At 47.6% G+C, this 17,738-nt stretch overlaps 1 protein-coding gene across 4 annotated transcripts in view; it reads left to right on the forward strand.

Moving 5' to 3' along the window:
* Positions 1–17,738, forward strand: part of MYO1D (myosin ID) — a 145,620-nt gene that overhangs the window by 19,428 nt on the left and 108,454 nt on the right. For all 4 annotated transcript variants that reach the window (XM_071728705.1, XM_071728706.1, XM_071728704.1 and 1 more), the window contains exons 2-3: positions 16,542–16,750; positions 17,540–17,633. In XM_071728705.1, coding sequence (XP_071584806.1) covers positions 16,542–16,750; positions 17,540–17,633 — 303 coding nt within the window. The remainder of the gene's footprint in view (positions 1–16,541; positions 16,751–17,539; positions 17,634–17,738) is intronic.

Consider the following 17,738-nt stretch of genomic DNA (forward strand, 5'->3'; position numbering starts at 1 on the left):
TGCAGCTTGCAACTTGGATAAGTTCTGCTTGTGGGAAAGCTCCAGGAGGTGCCACACAGTCAGGGTGGACACTGCTGGGTCCCCAAGGGGACTTTTCTGGTGGCTTTAACCAGGGTGAGGTGGGGTCAAGCCTGTGCTCAGAGCTGTGCTCAGAGGATCAAGAGGACTGGTGGCTCAGGAGCCGCAGCTGAGGGGTTTTTAAATCCCTTTCCCTGTTATTGAAAAGAACTGTTAAGAACCTCCTTAAATTCCCTTTCACCAGCTACTTCATTTTCCTTGGTTTTTTTCTTTGCCCTAAATGGAATCAAGGCAGTCTGGAATAATGTGTGCAGGATCACCAGGCCAGATTTTGGTGCCTGCAGTTTTCCTTTGGGATGACCTTTAAGCCCAATGAGTTGCATTTCCATTTAGGGAGTCCTTCAACTCCTTGAGATTATTGGGGGGAGGCTTAGATAGAATCAGAACTTTGAATGCTCGTTTGCTGATAATAAATTGCCTTCTGGTGTGTCCTCCAGAACTCCTCACAGGAACTGCTCTGCCCAGGAGTGCTCCCAGAGAGGAGGCAGCAGGAGCAGCTCATGGGGTGAGGAGGTCCCTGGGGCAGAGTGGGGCCACACCAAGCACAGCAGCAGGGGACTGGGGGGACACTGCCCTGCTCCTGTCCTGCTCAGCTGCAGCAGGAGAGAAAAAGGGCTGGCACTGAGAAAGTTCTGTGTTCCCTGAAGTATGCCAGGGTGCAGGATTTCTCAAGATTTTGGACATATTTTAAGTTTTGGGGAAACTGTGCCTTAGTGCAGCACGAGGGAAGGTTGTGGGGAGCAGCTCCTCGTTGGGTTGTTCCTGACCCCTTCCTTGTGATGGAGATCCTGGGAAAGCAAAGTCTGGTGAGAACTAGATGGTATCAGGAGCAACAAAGCCTCTGCTCCTCAGTGCATCTTAGGAGTTTCACGTTGGTGTCTAATCCTGTTTTGGAAACTTACTTCCTTTTCCTCCTCTTACCTCATTTTGTCATTGGCACGAGCTGTTCAGATGATGTTTCACCACTGCACTGAACATAAACTTTGGTTTCCTCTGAGTTTTCAGCATCCATGTCCAGATAGGTGAACAGGGACTGGAGGTGGTCCTGGGGCTCGGCTCCTGCTCTCTCTGCAGCTCTGGGCAGCTGGTGGGAGGTACAAACTCTGACAGCCTGGCTGAGGGACTGATTTGCAGTGTTATGCTTATTTTACTGAAGGATCCAGCCTGACACAGACTTATTTTGATGTGGAGGAAGGTACAGATCTTTCTGCTGCAGAGTTTTGTGGTCCACTGGTCACTGGAACTAGTTTACAGCTGTTTTTATTGTCTTCATTTCCTCTGGATCTATACAGGATGCTTGTTCTTTTAACGTCCTCCTTTTTATTATGATTATGGCTGGGGAGTGCCAGCTGTGAAGGAGGCAATGCCTGTAATTGCAATCCTGCCTGGGAGTGCCTGGCAGCCAGCATGTGTCCTTCCATAATGTCAGACGTTTTGATTTGAAACAGACTTTTGTTTGGATGCCTCACCGAATCATCTGTCAATAGCTGAAATGATACCTTGATCCCCAAAGAAGTGGTGCTGCCAGAAATCCTCTGTTCCTGGCTAGGTCCCTGGTCCCAGCTCAGGAGCTCCCTTTGCTCAGCCTGCAGCTCTTTGCTCTGAGTTCCCTTCCTGCTGCAGATCTGCATGGTCACCCCTTCCTGTCCTGGGTACAAACAACTCCCTGCTCTGCTGCTCTCTGCCCAAATCCCTCTGCTCTTGGGGTCCTCTCATTCCTCCCGTGCTCTGGGGGAATTCAGGATGGGAAGGGCAGCACAGCCCAGCAGTGAGCTGGCCAGGACTACCCAGCAGCCAGGCCAGACATCTCCCCTCTTGGCTTGTGGTGCCTTCTTATTAAAGGTTGGGTACAAAGGGAGAGAGAGGAACATGAAGGGACCATGAACCAATTCCAGGGTTCATGAAGCAGCAATAAAGGTGCTGTTGTAAATGAGCAATGGCTTGTAAAGGCTTGTAGTCTGCTAATGGAGGTTACTGGGTTGATACCATTGGTTTAATAATGGTCCTTTAACTTGTTTGGTTATTTCGACAGTGCTTTCAGGGTGAACGTGAGGAATGGGTCCCTTGTGAGTTTTTGATTATTTCTCTGTGTCATTTTAATAGTTGCAGAACCTGGGGAGTGAGACTCAGCTGCACAGCATGCTGCTTTCTGATCCAGCTGTGAAGATAACAGCCTCAATAATTGCTGTGGTCTACAAGTAATTGTCACCCAACAACCTGCAGTTCCAAAAGGGCTGGTATAGTTTAGAAGCTCTTAAAGTACTGCCTCCTGGTACCTCTGTTTGTTAGATACAGCTTGTAACTGATCAGCATGTGATGAAACCACCACACGTGCCATCCTCTCAGCCTTTCTGTCATAATTACCACTTATGAGGCAATCAGTGCTATGGAGAAACCAAGAAGTGCAGCAAGAGGCTGTGTTTCAATTGCCAGTCACCCACTTGAGCAGTTTTTGGGTGTGCTGCATGGGGGAGGGTGATGCCCAGGACTTTGTGTGTCAGGGTCTTGGGAACTCTTCAGCCTCTGCTCCTTGTGGCCTGGGACAGGAGCAGAGGCAGAGGCTGCAAGGTGTGAACACTGCCCTGCTATGGGAAGGGTGATCAGGGAGGGAGCAGGCCAGCAATAAATCATCCAAAAGAACCCCAGATTTCTGAAAGTCCCCTTGTTAGTGGAGGTCACGTTTGATTGTGTGTACACTGAAACTGAACTGGTGCTTTCTGGGGTCAGCAACACCTGAGGGTTTGCACCATCTTCTCTCTCTACTAAATGAGGGAGATGGGGGACTTAAAAACAAAGATAGTCAAGCAGCACTAAGTTAATGTTTTGTTTTAGTAATATCTGGTTTATTTCCTATGCTTCTAATCCTCAGTTGTCCTGGAGTGGCTGATCTGGTTGCACATTAACCACCCCACTGGCAAAGGCCTCTCGGGGCTCCATGCAGGAGCAGCTCTGTCCTGGCAGAGCAGAGCAGAGCAGCCAAGGTGTGGAGCTTGGAGGATGCATCCCTGCTGCTTTGGGGCCCCAGCTGCAGAGCTGAGGAGGCTCTGCACAGAGCTGCCTTTTGCCACCCTGTTCTCCAAGCAGGGATCTCAGGGAAGAAGCTGCAGAGATCTCCCAGCAGGAGGTGAACCTGTTCTGCCACATGGCCACCAAACTGTGATGTCAAGATCTCTTCTATGTAGTTAGTGGAAACCTCAATGCATCCACCCCAGAATCTGAGCTGCCTGGAGGCAGGAATTGAGGGGCTTGTGGCAGGGCAGAGGGGTCAGGGTGACCCCAGGCAGGCTGGGAATGCTGGTGCTGCTCCTGCAGAGCTCTGGCTTTGTCCTGCAGGGCTCCTGGTGCCAAACAAATGTAACCTGGCCCACAGGAAGGTGCCTTTGGGAGCAGCCATGGGGTGTGGTGCACAGTGTGCTCTGCTGGGGAGCTCTGGCAGTGTCTGTGCACAAAGGAGCTGTTTGAGGGAGATCCCTCTCCCAGGAGTGCTGCAGATGCAGCAGTGGGGCTGACAAATCCCCTGGGGGCAAGGAGCTGCTGAGGCCACTGCTTGGATCATCCCGGGGCATGTGGTGCAGCCCTGTCTGTGCAGCAAGGACACAAAAGTGACACAGCTGGTGCTGAGGTTGGTAACAGCAGTGGTGCCATGGAGAGGGGAGGTGGTGCTGCTCCTGGAGGTGGTTGGATCAGCCCCTGGGTGATCTCAGGACGCTGAGCCACTCCTTTAAAGCTGAGCTCTAAAGTGCAGGGTCCTGGACTGGCAGCAGAGGAGGATGAGGGGACACTGCATGTGCTGTGTGACTCCAGCCAGCAGCTCAGTGAGCTTCTGGGAAGGGCTCAGGAGGCTCAAGGATGTAGTGGGAGGAGGTGCAGTCAGGAAAGACAAGGAAATGCTGTCATGACTTCATAAAATATTAGCAGGGTTTTGTTTTAATATATTTTAGTTATTTATATATATTGTACATAAACTGGCATTTAAAATAGAATAAACTAGAGGAAGCAACAATGGCAATGGAATGAAGAGTTACCAGGGCTTTGTGGCAGGACAGTAAAATCTGACTTGTTGACATTAAATGTGGAAACTGATCACTAAACCTGAGCTGATGGAATGACACTTTTTCTCTTACTTCCTCTCCCTCCAACCTTCCTTCTCTCCCCACTTCTGGCAGAGAGGAAACCACAAGCTCTGGCTGCTCTGACTGCAGGGTTTTCTTTGTTTGGTTTTCCCCTGACAGGCCTGAGTTTTAGGGCTTCCACTTGGTGTTTGCAGAGGCCAGGCAGGAGCCCTTGGCTGCCTTGCCCAGGGGGGATCTCTTGGTGTCCACTCCAGAAGAAGATGAGACACAGTAAATTATTGTGAGATTTTCAGGGTGAACTGACACTTAGGTGGTGGCAAACTGTTCTGGATCCCTGGGCTGTCTTCCTGGGGGTTACATCAACAGATTTGAACTCGGGGAAGGATTCATCTTGTATCAGGTTACTGGAGGGGTTGGAAGGGTGGCCCATTTCCTGCTGGCATTTTCACTGCTCAACTCTTAATTCTTTTAGACAGAAATTTCACTACGAAAGCAACTGGCTTCAGGAGACAAAGCTTTCCTGCATGGGAGAGAAGTGAAAGAAATAATTAGTTGGTTTTTATCTCCTCTGACCTGGGACTTTGAGAGAAGTGAAGATATGGTGTTAATAACTGTCCTTATTTCCTGCCTTATCAGCATTAATGACCTCTGCACCACAGCAACAACTGAGCAAAGCCTCTGATTTATCTGTGTGGGGGACTGATTCCTGAGCTGCTGGTGAGGCTGTGCTCCAGCTAAAGGGCCAAGGAAAGGGTGCTCAGGATGAGAGTAGATTTCAAGTGTCAAATTCCTTTGTTCTCCTTCTCAAAGGATAAAGATGCAAAGAGGAAATAACTGAGCTTTATTTCTTTTCCTGTAAGTCTCTCATGAATATATTTAGGAGTCATTTCATAAATATATTCCACTTTCCTTTTGACAAACCCAGGATCTGTAATAATTTTGTTGGCACTGCATGAAAGTGCTGTGGATGAAACCCTTGAACCCTGCCCTTATCTGCAAGTCAAGTCCCTCCAACCCTTTCATTGTATCCCCAAGCTACAGATGGATTTTCTTACTGGATTGTAAAAGTCTTCTTTATTCATTTATTCTTCATCTTAGAAGAGTGTGTGCAACATGCACTAGGAAGGATCTTGTGTAAATATAAACCTTAAGAGTTAGTTTTACATTTATATATAAACCCCATAAATATATATACATATCCCATAAATATATATATGTAATAAAAAGGCCATGAAGACCCCACTGTGGATTTGGATGAGTAATGGAGTAGAGACTGGTGCATGACGAGATATTAATTATTTTAAATGCAAGTAATAAGGGTTGCATGTGTTGGGGGGTTACATTTTTTCATCAATAGGTGTGGAAAACGGTGTTGTGCTTGAGAAAGGTCTGAACAGAATTTTTTAGATAACAAAAGGTTACTTTGGGGTGAGGATGTCAGCTTTGCTGCTGCTTCTCATTGGGCAAGTGGGGATTTGGGGTGGGTTTTACAGAACCAAAGTCATGAGGTGTGGGAGTTGTGTTTCACTCTGGATTGCTGGCACACACCTCAGGGCTTGGATTGCTTGTGCTTTCCAAATAAGACAGAAAAATAATTTTGAGGAACTTGAAGCATCCCATTGCTTTCAGAGATCCTTGGATCCAGTGAATCCATTTTCCTCACTTGTTATGGCCTGATGGAAGGGGAGCACCAGGTGTGCTGGGCAGCTGAAATAATAAAGGGTTTTGATTATTACTAACTTAGTGTAACCTCTGTTATTCCAACTCACAAGTATTGGTGGGATGAAGGGATGATTGAATGAATGTGGGAAGGATAATACAAGCCTCTTAATTAAAAAAAAAAAAAAAAAAAAGAAAAATAATATAGGAATTTTTCCGCCCAATAGATGATCTCATATATATTTTAAAAAGGTTTAAAGAGATTGACAGTTTGTGACTGCCAGACTTGATGATTCAAACTGTGTTTCTTTGTGTTTCATTGCAGTATGTTGCTGTTCTGCAAGGGCTTAGCAGCTGATGACTCAGGAGGAAAAGAGAAACATAGCTGCACTTGGAGGAGGATGTGTCATAGCTCTGCACTGTTAATTAAACTGATTTCTAAGAAAATAATTATATATAAAGAAGGCCAGTAGCAAAATTCATTTGAAAACCTGTGCTGCTCTTACTGAAAATAATGTTTACTTCCAGCTGCTGCCTGAAGCTGCAGCATGAGTGTGGTGGGGATGGGGCAGGGAGCTCTGGTGGTCCCTTCATCCCTTCAGACTGAGCCTGCTGCCTCCTGCCTTGGGTCAAACAGGAGTAGGATCAGCCTGGACAGGAGCAGCCATCAGCTTCACTGTGCTGCTGGTTCTGAGAGTGAGAGGAGACCAAAGCTGAGAGCATGCACTTGGCCACCACTCCAGGTTAAAATTGTCCTTTCAGTAAATAATTGTTGGCTGAAAAGTTTGTTATTAAACTTATTGTTCAGCAATGTGGGGTGATTGGCACCAACTGATGCTCAGTACCTAATAAAGGATACTTCAGGAGCCTGCCTGAAATCTTGGGCTGCTGCATGGTCTGAAAAGTTTCTGCTTTAAGTCCTTTCACGGGGCTCCGAGTTCCAGTGGCCTCGAATTAAAATGCAGTGGTGTGGTCAGAGTCATCTTGGCTTGTGGCAGAGGAGCTGTAGATATTTTACAGGCTGGCTGTGGGTGTGGGGTTTGTGCTGTCTCACAATACCACTTGAGTCCTACAGCTCCTGAGTAGGCAGAAAAAAAATACATAAAATGTAAAGGAAGTAAATAACACAATCTTCCCAGTGATAATTTAAAACGATAAAATAAGCAGCATGTGAATCAAGTAATCTGTTTTAATAATCAAACCATTTAAGTCCTTTTCCACATTGCTGATGTTCCCCCAGCTTTATCATTGGGAGCAGCCCAGTAGAGTTGGCATTTAGAAATTGACTCCTTCTGCAGCGAATGATGGTGCTGAACAGCACTCCTGCTGCTCAGAATTTGTTCCATTCAAAGAATGTAAAGTACATAAGACAGTTGTGCAAATTCTTGTGCTTCTCTTGCCTCTCCCACCCTGCATTTCCATATCCATGGGGATGCTTGAAGAGTTCCCTGTATAATTCCTTCTCTTCCCTTCTTGATGTTTTCCTTTCAGTGGGAGGGAAAAAGATCCTGATGCTGGATCTGCCAGGTCAGTCACACTCGTGACTTGGGCTGAAGTCCCTGGGCTTCCTGTAAATTGTTGGTTACTCTTTAATTGGAAGAACAAACTTTGTTTGTTTGTTTGTGTTTACTGGGCCTTTTCAGCACAGGTACACATATTTAATCTTGTTTCTGGGGAGCTGAGGGTTTCTCTTCCAGGGCACCTGCTCTGTTCTTGCGAGTGAGGAGAGAGACTGAGAGGTGGTGAAGAGGGGATTTTACTGCAGTTCTGGGTCAGATTGCTCTTAGGTAACATGGAGCCTTCCCAATAGAAAATATAAAATGCAAGAAAGTCCCACAACAAACCTGAACCATATCTATGGGCAAAAAATGGGAAGGTTTCCCTGACCAGACACACTTCCAAGGAAGCATGAGGAGAAGTCCTTTCAGCCTTTATTTACAGGACATACCACGTTAAAACCTATTTGCTTGGTGATTTGCAAACTTCATTTTCCTTTCCATTGCTTCTGGCTCTGTCCCCCCCTCAGCTCTCTGAAGTTCTTGTTATCTGGAAGTGGTGTCAGGGATAATCTGGACGTGGGGTGACCAAGATCGTGGGTGTCCAACACTGTCCCTTCAGCAGCCATGGCAGGAGGGAAGCTTTGGCAAAGGAGCTGGAGGGGCAGCTGGAGGTGGAATCTTCATCTGCTGCTTTCAGCCTCAGCAGTTTGTCTGCTGGAGCCCTTGGCTGGGGATCTGCTGTGCTGCCAGGACAGGTCCCAGCAAAACCCCAAGAGCTGTGGGAAGTCTCAGGGTGCCTGAAGAAGTCTGCCTGGTTTGGTGCTCAGCAAACAAAGAGTCCTGCTTAGGGACTACATAATCAGTGTTGGTGTTTAGGTGAGGAGGTGCAGATCACTGCAACAGCTCTAAATGGAACCCTAATTATGCAGAATCAGAATTTGTGTGTTATTTGCATATTTTGCCTTTTACATGACTTGCATGACCCGTGCTTGTATAAATAAGGCATCTAGTTTTATTTTAGATTTAGTACCAAAGGAATAAGTAAACCTTTTGGAGTGCTTGCAGGTGGTGTTCTGTGTCTTAATACCACAAGATGATTCTTGGGTTTTTTGAGCCCTGCCTCAAAACAATGGTGTATTCAGGAGACTCCAGCAGCAGGCAGAGCTCAGCACTGGGCACGAGTTTAACAAATGCAGAATATTCCTTCACAGCAGAACAATGAAGCATCTGAACATCAGCATCTCATGGCCAGCTGACTGCAGAAGGGTCTCCAAGCATCTACAAAAAAACCCCTGTGAAATGCAGTGATTTGTACCTTGCCACCTGGGCTCTGGGATAAATAGAGGTGTAGTTAGGTAGTGGTGCAAAGTTCTGCTGACTGCAGTGTGTAAAGGAAATGGGGAGGGTGATAAAGACAGAGATGGCTTAGAAGATGAGGTGGGAAGTCAAAATCAGTGAGGTTGCTGCTGTGACTTTGGGTTCTGCCTGTTTGTGTGAGGGTGCTGTGGTACCAGGGTCACCAGCAGCCACGTGGATGGGGTTTGGTTCCTGCAGATACTGGAGAAGTTAGGAGGAAGTAGCAGGGTGTCACCTGTGGATTTTGTTTTTCTGAACGTTTCCTGTCTTTCTGTTGGGTTGCAGGGTTTTACAGTTCCTTCAGCATCCCCTGAGAGGTTGTTACTCAGCAGTCTGAGCTCGTCCTTGCCTGGGCACTGCTCAGCAGAGCTGCTACTGCAGAATTCATGCACCACTGGCCCAGGGCAGTGAACTCAGAGGGCATCTGCTGCATGATGCAGATCTGTCCAACCACAGCAGTCTGGGGTTTGCCTTTTGTGCTGCAGTTTTGTTATTTGAAGGTGACACACCCTGTTACAGGGGTGGATATTCCAACAGAACTGAAGGCTCAGATAACCGTGGTGTTATCAGAGGTAACATGGACAGGGGGGTTGGGGAGAGGAGGTGGTGAGTGAGGGTGAAGCCTCTTAAGTACCCAAGTGCTGTAACATTGGAGTGGAAGGAACATTATGGATCATAAAGTCAGTTGCTGGTCAGAGCAGGAAGCCAAATCTCACCACATCCATCAGGCAGTTCACCCACATCCTGCAAGGCTCCCTGCTCCTTTCTGCCTCTCCTGAAATGCTCTTCCAGGACCATTCCCAGGACAGGAACTCTCAGTGTTGGCCAGTCCATTCCCATTTTCATTTTGTGTGAGCCTGTGCAGTTTTCCCTGTATCTCTTCTGGCTACCTGGCAATACAATATTCACCTACTGATTATTTATACAGTGATCTCTTCTACCTTTGCCTCATCTGGAGTTTTATGAGCCTTGTGCAAGTTAAGTTGACTTACAAGGCTCTGACTTACTCTGGGCTCTTCTGCACTCACGCTCCATTGGACTTCACATGTGATTACAGTGATAGAAAAACCCACCTGGCTGCTGAGCTTGCTTTTATTTTTTTTTTACTGTCCTTTTATAGATTATGTGCTTTTATTTGACAGGTGAAAAAGTTGGAGATTACAGGTAGGTGGCAGTCCCTTGTATGGTGTTTTCCCAAGCCTGTTGTACTCTTTTCTGGTTAGATAGAGGATCATTGGCTAATTCAGCCTCAGGAGGTCATTTGGGGCAACCTTCTGCTCAAAGCAGAGCAATATGGGAATTTCATTACCATTTTACAGCATTCCAGCCACTTTTCACGTGGAGGCTGGGAGTGTTTTACTGCTCTGTGCTGAGAAACCGGGAGCAAGGTTCTTCCCTCTACCTGGTGGCAACTCCCTTGTGTGTGGATTGAAACAAACCCACAAAGCACGATGTTGCCCCTGGAAGCTTTTCAAAGAACTTCCTTTTGTCTCATCTCAAGTCTGCTTGTGCCTTCAGCTGTGCTTCCAGGAGTGCTCCAGGAGCTGCCCCGGTTCCCTGCGGGATTTGGGACGGCTCGGGCTGCCTGACGCAAATGGGAAGGAGAGTTCAGTGACTCCTGGGTTTAGTGGCTTGGCTCTTTTTCAAGTTAGTATTTTAACTTCATGTGTAAGGAGAGGGATTTTAATGCTCTTCTCATCTCTAGCTAGCTCTGTTTCACAGCATTAGCCTTTATTCAGCCTTAGCACCCATCTGCTGTTTTCCTTTCCCCTGACCTTACCTCGTGGGTTTGCAGAGATGACTCAAGGGTCAGTGGGGCTGGAGCTGGATCAGCCTCATCCAGTTACAGTCACTTTGCTTAAACTTTGGTTTGTGGAGGAAGATGTGGCACCAGGCATTTGAAGTTTACAATTTTCTTGGGGGGAAAAAAAATGTAAAAATTTCATCGTCACAAAGGACTCTTTTAACCTGATTTCCAGGTTTTTAACCTGATTTCCTGGCTGTGAAAATCTCAGATGAATGAAGTATTCCTCAGCCTGCCCTTTCTGCTCCCTCCCTACAGGAAAGGAGTGGTGCAGAACGCTCACTGAATGGCATTTCCTATTTCATTAAACTGGCAGCATCTGAAAACTGGATCTGTGCAGGACAACTGCAAGCAAAAATTTCACCTGCACATGAGATGAACTTAAGTTCCCATTTCTCTGGTCCTCAGGATGGATCAAAACTCTGTAAACATTTGCATTCAGTATCGTGACAGACTTGGATTGTTTTCCTAGTGCAGGGTGGGAGTACTGACTGGACAGTTTTTTTGGTCTGTTTTTCCAACTGCAGCAAGAATATTTTAGCTCCAGTTCTGCCAACACAAATCCTGTTTATCTGAGTTCTCTTGTGGTGAGGATGATTTGCTGTAATACAGTTTATGAGCAATTTTCTGAAAGACTTGGGAGTCATTCTTTCCTGCTTGACAGCTGAGTTTATTTCAAGATTTACCTGAAATAAAGTCTTTAGGTAGCACTGAATCTTCAGGAGGGAGACCACAGGATCACACATAAAAGGCACAATTGTCTGAGACACACAGGGTGAGGGGCACACTCAGGCAAAATCACCTTACTTCCCAAAGCAGAATAGTTGTTCCTTTATGTGAGAGACATTCTTGCATTTTAAACCAGGTAAACAGAGTTTCACTGCCAGAAGTCGACTCCAATTCCCTGTCTTGGTGCTTCCTAAAGGCCCATCCTGGGCTACCCACGAGCATCTCTTCAGGAACACAAGTTTAATTAAATGTCTTCATGAGTGTTTGCAATGAGAATGGAATCAAAGACTGCAGGAATGGATCTTTTTAAGTTTATATATTTGGTGATAAAAAAATCACTAAGACCTTTGAGCCCTTTTGGGGGAATTGCCCGAATCACAGGGGGTGATTCCAGGAACTGTCCCTCTTCTGCATCCCAGAGAGGGGTGCAGCTGCTGGAATGTTCTTCCCATGCACAAAGTAGGGAGGAATAAAAAGCAGTGTGCTGCTCCTGAGTGCTTCAGTTTGTTTGTGCGTTGGAGTTAATGAGTTGGGAGTAGCTCAACAGTTTGAAAGCAGCAGCTTTTATTTATTCTTTAACTGCCAGTGGTACCAGGGTGGCTGTTGGCTCATCTGGAGCAGCTCCTGCAGCTGCCCTAACTTATTTCCTTTTGCTCTTTCTGTTAAGGTTTCCTTTCCTTTAAGCCACTGCTGTGCAGTTCAACTGAAATCCTGCCTTTGGGTGGTGGCTGGGAGTGAAGATTTTCTGTTCCTGGAGCATCTGGAGCATCAGGGAGTGGGAAAGGCTGAGACCAAGGAGCTTTCCTGAGCACCTGCTCCTGTGGGAAAGCTGAGGTGTGTCTGTAAAACACAATATGATGTCAGTCTGTGAGCAGGGAGGAAGGGAGTAGCTCCAGGTGAAAGAAGTTTTATTTTCTTAGGAGAAAAATGATCCCGAATACCAATAGCTGCACTTCAGTGCTCTTAAAGTAACTGAAAAGGAGAGGACTGGTGACTTGAGAGGGTTTTCCAGCAGTTGCTCTGCTCCTCAAGATAGGAGACAGATGGAGGGAAGACTGGGAAATGTGTTTCTGAGGAGCCATTTCACAGCCCAGCAAAGCCCAGGCTGGGATCTCCCTGCAAAGCAGCCCTGGCAGAGGTTATCTCACAAGTCTGCTGAGGAGCTCTGCCTTGCTTCCTGTGATCCCAGCACGTTCCTATTTTATCTGTCAGTACAGAGGAGTTGCCATGGACTTGATTAATTAGAAATTCCCTGTAGAATTGGAATTGCAGGCTCCGGGGTGGCAGTTGCATGGCAGGGGTGCCTCTGCTTCATGGGCTGTGTTCTGCAGATGTTGTTTTGGAGTGTGGGTTCCAAGTCTTGCCAACTGACTCTTTTCTTTATTTGTACTGCCTGCATTTGAAGTTGCATCATTTCCTCGGTAAGAACAGTTTTATTTTTGACTGGAGAGTTTGTCAGGTGGGAGAAATCCTAAATGTGAGTGCTCTCTGGTGGTGAAGATTTCTGCTTCAGCTTTCTGATTTCTGCAGTGTATTTTCCAGGGGCAAAAGGATGTGAATGGAGGATGTCTGGACTTAAGGTTATTTATTATTTTTTCATTCCAAATCCCTTCAACTCCCTAAAAATAAAAACTTCAAAACAGAGTAAGAGCCTTTTTCTTTCCTTGGCAATCTTCTTTCACAGAAAGTCATTTCTGTCCCTTTAAATGATTCATACTCTGTGACCTAGAGGTTTATATTATCTCCCTATCAACTGATGTTTTAACAAGGTAATAAAAAGGAATATAAAAACCTCTCATGAAGGGGCTGATGTTCTTCATGAAAATAACTCACAAGGATTAAAAACTCTTTCTTTTTGGCTGCTGAGGTAGATTTCAGAAGCCGGAGAAATCAGTGGAAAAACCAGAAGAGAATGGTACAGAAATTACTTGCATGGCCTCATTCCAGGGAAATCTGTCCCCCTCCAAGTCACAGCAGAAGATAATGTGTTTTTTATGATACAAACAAATCCACAGATTGACTGTGGGGATGTTGGCAGGGGTCCCTTTGATCAGGTGCTGTAGGGGGCTTTCCAAAACCCCACTCCTGGTCTGAACTGGTGGCACCATCCATGGCACCACTGAGCTCCCCTTGCCTGAGGAATCAGCCCTTCCAGAAAGTGCTGGGGAGCTTCAGAGCTTTGCTGACCTTGTCCTGCTGCAAACAGCAAATTTAACACAGTTTGAACTTCCCAGTTTGGGCTGATGCCCTTGGTTGTTTTCTTAAGTTTGCACGAGTCCTGGGGCAAGGAAAACCAAGACTGAAAGCAGTGCTGTAAGGAAAACAGGCACTGCTGGGCTGGGCTGGGGGCTGTGCTGGTGCTGTACTGGTGCTGTACTGGGCTGGGCTGGGGGCTGTGCTGGGGGCTGTGCTGGGCTGAGCTGGAGCTGTGCTGGGCTGTGCTGGAGCTGTACTGGGCTGGGCTGGGCTCTGCTGGGCTGAGCTGGAGCTGTGCTGGGCTGTGCTGGAGCTGTACTGGGATGGGCTGGAGCTGTACTGGGCTCTGCTGGGGCTGTGCTGGGCTGAGCTGGAGCTGTGCTGGGCTGAGCTGGAGCTGTGCTGGGCTGTGCTGGAGCTGTACTGGGCTCTGCTGGGGCTGTGCTGGGGCTGTACTGGGGCTGTACTGGGCTGTGCTGGCTGCTGGAAAGAGGCTTTGGCAGGAAGGAGGGGTGAGGAGCAACAGCTTCTTGTAGGACCCTCTAAACACAGCCCTGGAATTAAGACTCTGGTGCTAAGAGGTAAAACAAAACCCAAAATGAGCAGAGAGGCAAAGAGGGTGTCAGGAAGTTGTTGATAACTCCGCATCCCCAAATCCAGGCTTGGGAGGTGCTGTTTGTCAGCCCCAGGGATGGCTCATCCTGCCTTTTGCCACAGAGCTTAAAGACACAACTTGTCTGGTGAAACCTTAAAAATCTTGGCCTCAAAGCCAAATGAGAGACCTGGCATCCAGGCCCAGGGCTGTGGGGTCTGGAGCAGCCACTGTGTCCCTGTGTCCCCGTGTCACTGTGTCCCAGGCAATGTGATCCTGTGTCCCTGTGTCCTTGTGTCCCAGGCTGTATGTCCCAGTGTCCCTGTGTCTCAGGCAATGTGTCCCTGTGTCCCAGTGTCCCTGTGTCCCAGTGTCCCTGTGTCCCACTGCTGCCTGGGACCCCCAGGCTGGCACCAGCAGATCTGGGGTTCTGCTTAGGAGGCAGTGGGGACTCTTGAAGTGTCAAGGGAGGAAACTGAGCCTGTGCTCTTCTGCTGGAAGTCTGCATAATTCATTGCTTAAGGAAGAGGTCAGAGGATTGGGTGCTGTGGTGGTGGCTTGGCATGACACAGCACCAGGGGTGTCCTTTTTTCCCTTCTTGGTAGCTAAAACAAACCCAACCTCTCTGATGCCCTGAGCCCCCTGCCTGCACAGCTGGCAGGAGGATGGGGCCTAAAACCTCCTCCAGAAACTGCTGTATCTTTATTTTTCTCATCAATAGCCTCTTGAGCAGCCTTGCTGTGCCTGCTGTGCAGTGGCTTTTGTGGAGCTGCCTCTGTTCTCCATTTACACTTTGCCTTTTCTTGGATGGCCCAGCTCCAAAAGGATGGGAAGGATTCTGCAGATTTTGATGTCACTGTAAAGGTTTCTATTACAAATGGATGCCCCAGTGTGATCTGATCTCCTTAAGAGAAACAGGATTGTGTTGTTTTTTCGGTTTGTTCTTTTTTTTTAAGCTCTCCTGTGCATGTGTGGAGTCCCTTGGGTGCTCCTGAGGGTGCAGCCCCAGCCTGGGATCCCTGAGCACCCACATTTATCTGCTGCTGCCTGCTTGGTACCTCCCCAGCACCATGATTCCCACCTGCTTTCTGCTTTGAAAAAATAAAATTAGGGGCAGCAAATGGCACAGACTGGGTGAGGCTTCCTGGGTACCCACGTCCATCTCAAGTGAAGGAACTATCAGGTGTTTTTTTTTTAAGATTGTGGTTCTGTAGTGCATCCCAGACTTGGGTAGTGGTTGCTCAGTGGTGCTGGGGGGATCCATCAGCTCTGCTGCAAGGGTTGGCTCCTGAGCTGTGGTTGCTGTTGCTAAATGTTATATATCTTATATATCTTATACATCTTAAAGATTCTAAACCATTTTGGTACCTTTCAAACAACACGCATCTCCAAAATAGAAAATGTCTTTGCATTTTAAGCCCACTGATGCTTTGGAAATGTGTATCAGAATTACCTTCAGTTTCAAGTGAATGCAGGGACAAAAAAAAAAAAGATGCAATTTGTGTGTCCTTAGTGAAGTGTTTCTGGAGGAAGCTGGAATTAGAGGCAAAATCCCTTTTAGCAAGTGGGCTTCTGGTTGCTGGTTTGTATTCCTCGAGTTTTATTACACCTGCTAAAAACTAACGCTGCCAAGATGCTGCAGAAAATTCTCAAATGAACAATAGAAAATGTCAAGGCTGTCACCACATGGGGGTGGTAATAAATTCAATAAAGTAAGGCTGGAATTTGTGCCGGAGTCTTCAGCTCTTAGTGAGGCCCTGGTGCTCTCTGGAGGGGTTTTGGTGCCATCTAATGTTGGGAGATTTCAGTACAGGGAGGGAACGGGGGAGATGCCTCAGTTCATCCCTAAATCTGCTGTCATCCTCCTCCTCCTGAGGAGCAGACACAGATTGAATCCTTCAGCTCTTAACCTGAAATTCCTTCTCTGCTCTTCTGCTCCAGAAGTTGCGATAAAATCTCAATTTCTTTGGAAAAATCTTTTAAACTTTTAATTTTTTTTTACACAAGCTTCATTTTTTTCTCTTGTTTAGAGAACAGGTGCTCAGAGCTCATCCCTCCATCCCCCTGCCATGCCCAGGGACACCTCTCATCCAGCCCAGGCTGCTCAGAGCCTCATCCAACCTGGCCCTGAACACCTCCAGGGAGGGGGCAGCCACAGCTTCTCTGGGCAATCTGTTCCAGAGGCTCAGCACCCTCCTGCTGAACAACTTCTTCCTCAGATCCACTCTGAGCCTCTTCTCCTGCAGTTTCAATCCCTTTCCCCTTCTCCTGTCCCTGGACTCTCTGATGCAAAGTCCCTCTGCCACCTCCTGGAGGTTCCTTCAGGGATTGGGGGGCAGCCCTGAGGTCCCCCTGGAGTCTTCTCTTCTCCAGCTGTCCCTGGTTCTTTGTCCTTGTCACATCAGGGCTGATGTGGCCCCAGCTCAGGTGATGTTTGGGGGCAGTGGTTTGTGGTGATGTTTCACTGGGAGGTGGGTTGGTGAGTTCCCCTGATACACTCTGAGTCTCCCCATTTCACTGATTCCCTTTCCCCCTTTTTGTCTCATCCTGGGCAGGTTTGAAAAGGGCCGGATTTACACGTTTATTGGGGAAGTGGTCGTTTCCATGAATCCTTACAAAAACTTGAACATCTATGGGCGTGACATGATTGAGCAGTACAGAGGGAGGGAGCTGTATGAGAGGCCTCCTCACCTCTTTGCCATTGCTGATGCTGCTTACAAAGCCATGAAGAGGAGATCAAAAGACACCTGTATTGTAATATCAGGTAAGCTGAGAGGCTTCTCCTTGTGATGAACACTTGATCTCTGTGAAATGCTGGGCACAGAAAGAAGAATGATTGGGCTGATGATGGGCGTTTGATAAAGGAAAACTTCATTAACCTTAAAACTGCTTATTTGCATCTGAATCTGTGTGTGGAGACCTTAGCAATTATTTCTTATCAAATTGAAGAGCTGGTGTCAGTCCCTGGCTCCATCCCTGCTGCCACCACACAGTGCCCTGCAGGCAGGGCTCCCTGGAGCAAGCTGCTGCCTTTTGTCCCTGGGCTGACAGGGCCAGTGCTTTGTTCCCTGGTTTGATGGCCAGACTGCTGCCTTCCATGGCCCTGGCAGGGGGAGCTGGGCTTGTACCATCAACTGTTGCTATCTGGATCCTGGCACTTTTTTTCCTTGATGTTCCCATGCTTCGGCAGCTCTGACGAGGCAGAGCCCTGAGCTGCTGGGCTCAACACTGCTCCCTTGTCTTGCAGCTCCCAGCAGAGCTGCTCCCCAGTGCATGCCAGGCTTTCTCCTCCAACAATATTCCTTTTGATCCTCTCTGTGCCAGGCCCTTCACCAACCTGTGAAATCTTCCATCTCTACTGCTCCTAACCCAGCACCACCAGCCAGGCAGGGTTATGGCCTGATGGTCAAAGTGCACACAAATCAGGTGGCCTAAAAAAACCCCCAAATACCAATGATAAAACCCAGGAACACTGTCAGGGGATGCAGATCTGCTGGTCAATGAGTTTTGTGCTTTTTTTGGTCAGGTGTCATCTCTCTATTTGTACCCTCAGGTGAAAGTGGGGCTGGGAAGACTGAGGCCAGCAAATACATCATGCATTACATTGCTGCCATCACCAACCCTGGGCAGAGAGCAGAGGTGGAAAGGTAAAGGCTTTGCAGGAAAAGAAAAGAAATTGTTTGGTTTATGCATCTCCTTTTGGGTAGCACCATGTGCTTGGATGGTGTCTTGTACTCATTGCCTGCTGATTT

The sequence above is a fragment of the Heliangelus exortis genome, chromosome 29 (genome assembly GCF_036169615.1).
Source record: "Heliangelus exortis chromosome 29, bHelExo1.hap1, whole genome shotgun sequence".
NCBI classification, from domain to species: Eukaryota; Metazoa; Chordata; class Aves; order Apodiformes; family Trochilidae; genus Heliangelus; species Heliangelus exortis.